The sequence below is a fragment of the Procambarus clarkii genome, chromosome 29, assembly GCF_040958095.1.
Source record: "Procambarus clarkii isolate CNS0578487 chromosome 29, FALCON_Pclarkii_2.0, whole genome shotgun sequence".
NCBI classification, from domain to species: domain Eukaryota; kingdom Metazoa; phylum Arthropoda; class Malacostraca; order Decapoda; family Cambaridae; genus Procambarus; species Procambarus clarkii.
In genome coordinates, this window is record NC_091178.1 from 6,559,203 (window position 1) to 6,568,309 (window position 9,107).

At 35.2% G+C, this 9,107-nt stretch overlaps 1 protein-coding gene across 27 annotated transcripts in view; it reads left to right on the plus strand.

Moving 5' to 3' along the window:
• LOC138349576 (electroneutral sodium bicarbonate exchanger 1-like) overlaps positions 1 to 7,381 on the plus strand; it is a 287,070-nt gene extending 279,689 nt beyond the window's left edge. For all 27 annotated transcript variants that reach the window (XM_069333338.1, XM_069333316.1, XM_069333339.1 and 24 more), the window contains one exon: positions 3,367 to 7,381. In XM_069333338.1, the coding sequence (XP_069189439.1) occupies positions 3,367 to 3,426 (60 nt within the window). In that variant the 3' untranslated portion in view covers positions 3,427 to 7,381. The remainder of the gene's footprint in view (positions 1 to 3,366) is intronic.
• Positions 7,382 to 9,107: the final 1,726 nt, after the last annotated feature.

A 9,107-nucleotide genomic window follows, 5' to 3' on the forward strand; every position in this document is an offset into this window, starting at 1 on the left:
TTGTATTACACTTGACTTTTTAGAGAAGTGGTTTGGATTACGGTAATATCCTCCAACTTCTTCTGCATTTTAGGTCTTGCTGAGACCAGCTCTTGTCATATCTGGTTTGCAGTGTTGTTAGTCCTGTGGCCTTCAACCATTCTGGGTATGAGTCAACTTAGTTCTGGGATGATTTTTGTTGCTCTGTGTTGAACTTTCTCCATAGCAGATATGTCCCTTTAAAGGTGAGGTCTCCATGTTTGGATACAGTATTTCAAATGGGGGTACACCAGAGATTTGTACAGTTGAATAACTACTTTTCCAGTGTAACTATATTTCCCAGTCTACTGGAATGGAAAGTAGAAACTGGAAAACTGGAGAAACTGAAAGTAGAAACTGGACTGGAAAGTAGAATAACTACTTTCCAGTCAAGGGTATGTTTGACTATTCCTTATTTTTTTTTTTTTTTAACTACAGCTCCCACTTATTGTGCAACTTTCAATAAAATGGTGGATCGTGACTCCTAGGAATCGTTCATGGTAGTGTTGTTGGTTTGATAGTCATGATGTTTATTGTTATGCCCTAAATGCAAGGTTTTGCATTTTTCAGTATTAACACCTGCACTGCGTACATGTTAAATGTATGCAGTGCAGCACAGTGCAGTGTGGTGCACCACCACTCATGTGGGGCACACACAAAAATGATTATGAAAAAATTATTTTTTCATTTGGCATTGTTAACTATCTTGAGGTTATCTTGAGATGATTTCGGGGCTTAGAGTCCCCGGGGCCCAGTCCTCGACCAGGCCTCCTTTTTGTTACACAACCCCAGGCCCAGGAAGCAGCCCGTAGCAGCTGTCTAATTCCCAGGTACCTATTTACTACTAGGTAACAGGGGGCATCAGGGTGAAAGAAATTCTGCCCATTTGTTTCCACCTCCACCAGGGATCGAGCCCTTAACCTCAGGACTACGAATCTGAAGCACTGTCCACTCAGCTGTCAGGCCCAGGCCTAGCCTCCAGAAAGCACGGAAATCCAAGTAAAAATACTCTTTATCTTTTGTGGTTTAGCTGTAGTGGCCTGGGGAAGTTGTTGTTTTTCTGTAGCAATTAGGCGAGGTGCCACATGGGAATAATGTTGTCGATTTATTTTCATTGTTCTCACTTTCATTTACTTTTTTTGTTCTAACAAGTTGAACTGATGTGTCAATGGTGGTGTTTATTATGTATAACTGTAAAAAATATACATACATACAGATATATGTGTATAAATATATGCACACCATGTATTTATTTATACTATATATATAAATATATTTATAAGCCTAAATCATATAATTGCACATAGCACATATTTTGCCTGTTAATATTTACAGTACTGTACATGGTAATCAATCATTTACTGTTATTAAAAGTTCAATGGCTCTTAGTATAGCCACCTTGCACGTTCAGACACTGGATGGTGATATGTCATACATGGTCCTCGTCTTCCTACTAAGGTCCTAGAAGGAAAGTGAGGGAATCAGGATTTTTATTAAGGTAGAGGATGGTTGCTGGAGGCCTGAGGAAGAATGTGTGAGTCCCATGTATGCATGGGAGTTGTAAATTTTATGATAGGCCTAAAATAACCCTGGTTGTGATGTGCAACTTAATGCAGGCAAACGGACAGTTTGGTGAAAATTACCATTACAATTTTTTTATACTAAAATGGAGATGGAAAGAATCCTTTAAACTACAAATAGTATCCGTGATCAATGCAGCAGTGAGACACTAAAACAGGCATTCAAGTTTATATGCATAAATTACTTGGAAAGCAACAGTATGCTAACAAATAGGTTATCAGACTGGCAGAAAGTGAAAATGGAATGCCACACAGATTGGTGCAAATCTGTGCACCAATGTGCACCTAAAAATTTTGATAAGCTATAACAATGATCTGCTAAAGTGAATATAAAGCTATGTGAGTATGTTTGCCAATTATGTGAAAGTACTTGAGCAAATCAATCAAGGATTAAAAAAATTTGTGCATCCAACCCATAGTCCAAACAAGCTGACTGACTGTTGTAGACAATGGCTGATGGTATGTAATGCATAAAAATGTTATGCAACAGTGGGGGAAGGAGTAAACATAGACTCCATGTTACCTACAGTCTAGTCAGCAGGATTCTAATAAAGTAAGACTGAAAAATAAACCTTGGAGTGACTTTCACACTATACAATACTCAAGACTATATAAAGCAATGTTAACCAATGTCTAGATAGCGTTTTAGTAGACTTCATGGACAGTACAATGATGAAAATGCTGGTTATTACCTGTGTGTGGTTAAAATTAGAATATGTAAGCAGTGGTGTTATGCCAACATTTAAACAATCAATTAGTTAAATTAGTAAGAGTTCACAGGAATGAAAGAAATGGGTCCTGGAATTCAAACCATTGGTCTATGAAGAGAAGTTAGATTCCTAAAGCAGCTAACAAAATGAGAGGGCATTGGTACAAGATCAAAAAACACTGACGAAGGAAAAATATCAGAAAAGCTTTCTTCAATAATAAAAAAGATTGAAGATAAAACAACCATACAAGTTGTGAGTAAAAAATAGTTTTTGTTTTAAGACTACATTTGATAACATTTATAAAGAAGACCAGACACCACAAGCCCAGCTCTCTTCATGTGAGAATTTGTTGAGTGTGGCTGGGTGTGAGCTCCAACAGTACATATAGTTATTGTAAAATAACTCTCACTTTCTGCCTCTAATAGAACATCTTGAACTCCAGTTGCAGCTCCAGCTACTATTAGAGGACAACTTCTTTCACACCAAGCATTCTGCAAAATTACTAACTTTGTCATCAAACACATATCTTCTTATGTCATCATGACTTCGTACTAAGATCATCACTGAGCTTTGAGAATTTGCTTAAAAGTTAAAAGTTATTGCTGATCAGCTGCAGAGTAACCCTTCATGTTTGGAGCATACAAGAGATGCCACACACAAGTGTAATTGTGTGAATGTACTGTACATATGTATATTCACACAATCATTAATTTCACCCTGTATCTGATTACAGCTTGGAATGTAACCATTTGATTGCATTTAGTTAAATTTTCTTTCCACTGCTTTTGTTTTTTATCTTAATCTTTCCTTAACTCAGTGAATGTGTATCTCTCCTGGAACTGAGGAAATCTAGCCACATTCCTCCATCTCATTGTTCATACAGTATAAATTTGTGCTCTTATTTTAATTTCTTAAAAGATTAAGCAGCATCCTTTTTATTTTCTACTTGTGTTTGAATGTTCTTATGGTGATGAAGCAACTATAAACTTTTATATATCTTTGAAATCTTTATGTAAATGTAAAATATTTGACAACTAAACACATCCTCTTCTCTACAGATTGAAGGACCCCGACTCCAAAAGAAAGGTTCCATTGTGAGCGCAGAAACATCAGTGTAGGAATGTTCCCCACTTTTGTAAGGCTATTATATTATTTTGAGTTATTACACAAGAGAAAACAGGTGTGTAGTTTGGATCAACATAGTACGCTCAGCACTGAATTATATGAGTAAGAAAATATATCTACAGAGGTAAAGTATATATTAAAATTTTGTTCATTGATGTGTTAAATACAGGGAATTAATTAATTATCATTAATTATTTATGAAGAAAACAAATTAACCAAATATTACAAATTGAGATACATCACTGGTATAATCAATTAAATTCTGAGTATTCACAAAGCAGTTTATTAATTGTATTAATTTTTTAACTGCTTAGGTTCTGAATGATTAACCACTAAAGTGTATAGCTCCTGCAGTTCATCCTAATTAAATACAATACATTGAATTCTTCCAAACTCAAAAAAGTTTGTTCAGCTCTTATACTGTACACTCACTCAAGTTGAAGAATGTTTAGGTCATAAAAGAATAATTTATTATTTCATTAATTTTAAAATACTGTATACTGTATTATACATTTTTTGAAAGTTAGAAATTAACATTAACCTTTGCTAATATTGTATGGAGGAGTACTACAATGCGTGCAGATACTGTATTACATTATTTTACTAAAATTCAACTACCTTTGTCTTTCTTAATTTTAAATGCTACAGTATGTAATTTTTAATTTATCATTTCATAAACGCATTTCATAGATATGTTCGCTCAGTAAATCACTTTACATAAAAATATATATACCTGTTAGCAATGATCTTCATATTTACCAAAGAAATCCTTGTGAAAATGCACCCATTGTATGCAATCATACTTTTGTTTTATGTTTATAAATAGCGGAAAAAGAAGAGATTATAGGAACAATAGAATCTACATAATAAATAAAGTTTGAAAAATTGTGCAAAGTTAAAGAATGTAACATACTGTATGAGAAACTGTGTGTGTGTGTGTATGTGTGTGTGCGTGTACAGTACAGCATGTGCAGTAAACAATAACCATGTCTTGGATAGGCTAAGTAGGTTTCTCTTCTGCTCATGCAGTGGTGCGTCCATGAATGACTCGTGCTATCCTCTCTTAGCATATGATGTCTTATTTTAAAGTTTGACAAGCCATCCAAATTTTACTGTTATTATGACTGCTTTATTACTTTTAACACAAATCTCAGTACTGTATTTACACTTGGTTTACATTTTGCACCAAATGATAAGTTTTTTAGAACTACATATAACTATAAACACAGACCAAATATTAAAAACAAGAAATACAAAGAATAATTTTACATAACTGAATATGCGGTATGTGTAGAATATAAGTGTGAAGGCTAAATGATACATCAAGGCTTAGTTTTCTCACTTGAGAATTATCAGTGGTAGAGAAGTGTGTGTGTGAGGGCATGGAGGAGGAACTTGTCACATGGTGTACACTGACTGGCAAGTAAGGTTACTTGTGTATACTTGCCAGTTCATGTTACCTTCAAGTATAGTGTTGTTATATGCACACTGTCCTTTGTAAGTGTATTTCATTTGGCAGTCTGAAAATATGTGGCAGTCCAAGTTGTATCTAGTGTACTTGATGCTATTTGCATTAATCTAAATATAGTGTATATATATTTGTAAGGAATGACTCCTGTTGCTTCATGTAAATATCAAAGCTCAAAATTGCCAAGGCCAAGACTTCCATAGAAAAAAAGGTTTTGTCATATAATAAATACTTGCACCTAATCCTTCAACCAAAGTCTGCATTACTGTAGATGCATGGTTGTCATCATTGAATAGTAAATGTATAATTAATGCAACTGTATATTAGCATATTCATAAATTTTTTTATCTACATCTCATAGAACTAAATTTTCTGTGTGATATAAATTTCACAAGCATTGCAGACAAAAAACATACATCAATTTTTTCCAGATGTACTACAGCATGTCAGCTAAATACATGTATAGGTCAACTAATAATACAGATAAATTATTATCTCTTGAAAACAATTCTGTACATTTCATTTCATATATAACCACTTTGCAGCTTGTTCATTCATTTTCCCAGAATCATTCACTAGTTCATTGGACATTACATCTGTAATTTAAAGCAAATCTTAACTGCATTTTATAGAATTTTGTATACACTTATTCATCCTCTAGGGCAAAATCTTCTTCAATCAGAATATTTTGCTAGTCTAGGCTTTAGGATACCAGAAGATAGTCTACTTACATCCCATCCTCATGATTTTGTTGTATTTTAAGCATAGCAAGTAAATATCTGTCATGGGCCTTAAGCCTATACCTGGCCTACAAGTGTGGTCTTTAATCCTAGTAGAATTTGGTCGTTATCATCCTGATGAGGAGTGGTGTTGCTCACGTCCTTGTCAGATGTGGGCTTGATGCCTGGTCAGATGTTGCCATAAGAGAATCATTTTGTGGTATATATCAAGTATACATCATGTTACTTCCTCTTCTCTTATGTATGATATTCAGACACCATAGTGTGTACGATACTTTACATATCATGTAATTACAAGTACAGTATGTTCAATGTTCTACATTTCACCAGAATAAATACCTATTATGACTGATGTTTTATATATTCTGTACTGTAGCATAATTTAAGTTTTATACATTATTAGGCTTCTGTTAAGTTACGTCATTTGGCTAATTTAGTCATCATTAAGTGCAGAAATATACGTTCAATATATGTTCAGTATTAGCCACTATGTTTCATTATGTACAAAGCTGCTCTTTAACTGTGTGTATAATATAGTACATACTGCATTTTTTTTTTTGGTATGATATGAAGATGGGCTGCTGCTGATGTGTATTGGACCAACTTATATGTAACGTACAGTTGTGCAGGCACAATATTCTGAAATTGTTTCAGACATTCAATTTAAAAACATACAAATATGTTATTTTCATATTTGTATATGATGGTACAGCTGTCCTAAGAGTGAAACATCTACATTTTGCATATATTATTCAGATGTTAGTTATTCAATTTAGAAAAAGGTAGTTGTACATTCCAGAAGTAGAATTTAAGTGGCATGTTGTAAGAATAGCAGCAGCCAAACAGGAAATTGAAGATATACGAAAGACTTAAAAGTGGAAATGTATAAAGCATGGTACCAAGTTTTTTGGTGGAGTCAAACCAGCAACCAAGGTGGTTTGTGTTGCAGGATGTATGTCATCTATGAATGAATTACTGTATTGATAGAATAATCAAGATCATAATTTTCAAACACAGCATTCTTTTATGTAAACTATAGAATAGTCTCTTGATATATGCTGTACCCACTTGTGTTGAAGACAGTTAAGATATCTGGCAGGAAGGAATTTTAAAGTATAGTACCATACAAGCATAAATTTTCATTTGCTTTGTATTAAGGAACACTTAACTTAATACTTTACTAAATATCCTGGTGAGATGGAAAGCTATTTACTGATCTGTGGTTATTTTAAAATAAACAGTGGCTTAGTGTTAAATGAAAACTTTTTTAGAGATAAAAAGAGAGAGGCCTAAAGAGCAATGAAAAGGATTCTGGAGATATCGAGATTGATCGCTGATTGCCACTTTACTGGGTTAGAAGAGAAACCATCTTCTGGCAAGCTGTTCATCTCGGACTTGCTTGAGATGGAGCTTATCATAAGCCGTTTGTGACTGCTGTCACACTACGTGCTCAACCCCTACCCCCATCCTGAGCAGGCCCCTCTTAAGTGGGTGCACACCTGCTGTTCCCCCCCATTTCCTGCCCACCAACCTCTGCTCAAGCTGTGGTGATCCCATTTTACAAGGTCAGAGAAAGCTCTCAATGCACCCTTGTTTAAGTTCAAGCCTGACCCTGTTAAGGATAACATTTGTTTGCTTAATTAGCTGTAAACAAACAAAAGAAGATAATTCATAATGGAGATAATCATAATGTTCTGTCTGTTGGTGATTACAATGTAGATATAAATAATTCTGACATATTACATTATTTTAATTTTTCCAATTACACTAAAGGTTTCCTTGTAATTTCCTAATGCACTTCGTTATTTTTTATATATACAGTATACAAGATATGCACATATTACATAATATGTTTTATAAGAAAATGATTAAGCTAATTTTAATTTAATATTTTTTTTATTATCTGTAAGAAAAATTTACTTGTTTCCTCATTTGAATAAAAGCCAATGATGAGGATGCAGCCCAATATTTTCTGAAATCCCAAAACACTAAGATAAATGAAAAGTGTTAATCAATGCAGTATGACATGAAATGTGCTGGTCAAGAGCACCAACATTCACTACTTTCATAATCATAAGTATAAATTAAAAATACAACTAATATGTAGCTAGTTTCTTTGGTTCTGATAAGTACAGAATCATATCTAAATTATTACAGCATCTGTTATGATGTAGCTTAACCCTCAAAATGCTGCTATCATCAAAATTTATAACCTCAACTACGAGCAAAAAAAAAAGAAAAAAATGGTCTTCTAGAATGACATTTAAATGAAAAAGGAAAGGGAAAATATATATATATATATATATATATATATATATATATATATATATATATATATATATATATATATATATATATAATATGCTACAGGTTACAGAAAACACACACACAAATAACAATCACTATTCGAAGACGCCATCCAGCTCTTCGGAGGTTGGGTGCGGGCCCAAGATACAGCTCGAATTTCCTCTCTGGATTGAGACACTGAGGGGCTGGAACAGGAAACTGGCCGCTCTTGAATGTTTAGTTTTCCTAATGAGTTCCTCACCCACCTCCTTTAGAAACTTAAGTGCACATTTAGGGTCTCAGAGCCTATTGACACAAACCTGTAACCACATTCTAGGTCCCTGTACTTGTTAGTTTTCTGGGTCTCCCTGAAGGTGGCCGCCCCACCTCCCTCAGCTGTACTGTACGGTAGATAGGTATCAGCCAATATAGATGCACACGTGTAGTCCCATACATGGGTACATTAGTCTACCTTCCCTCCATGGCTGCAAGGTAACTCCATCTGGGCGTTTGTGACTTGTCAGGTCTGCATAACTGAGGTTCCGTTTGTGCTGGACACCCAGCTATAGCAACTTCTCTTGATGATGTCATTGAATGCTTCGTGTCTGGTAATCTTTCCCGGGTTTAACACCTGGTTTAACATTTAAACACTTTCGACCAACCTTAACCACTCAACCAACCGTGACCGTACAAAAGACGATGATAGCCAAGGCTATTTCGCCTACCATCCCCACGGCACTTGGTTGTAATCTTGGGCATAGTTATTGCATCGAATCACCTCACTTTTTGGGGCCATGTGAGCAACGGTGGGGGAAATATCCTTGGCTACCATCGTCTTTTGTATGGTCACAGTTGGTCGAGTGGTTAAGGTACCATGTACACCAGTTGCATAGTGCTCCTGGGTGTCTGGGTTTGAGTCACTTCTGGGGTGTGGAATGTTCAGTCGCATATATGCTTGGGGACCATTCAAGTTTGTTTGCATTTGTGTTGCTCACTTGGCCCCAAAAAGTGAGATGATTCAATGAAATTACTATGCCCAAGATTACCACCAAGTGCCGTCGAGATGGTGGGGGAAATAGTCTCGGCTACCATCATCTTTTGTACGGTCACAGTTGGTCAAGTGGTTAAGGTACCATGTACACCAGTTCCATAGTGCTCCTGGCTGTCTGGGTTCAAGTCA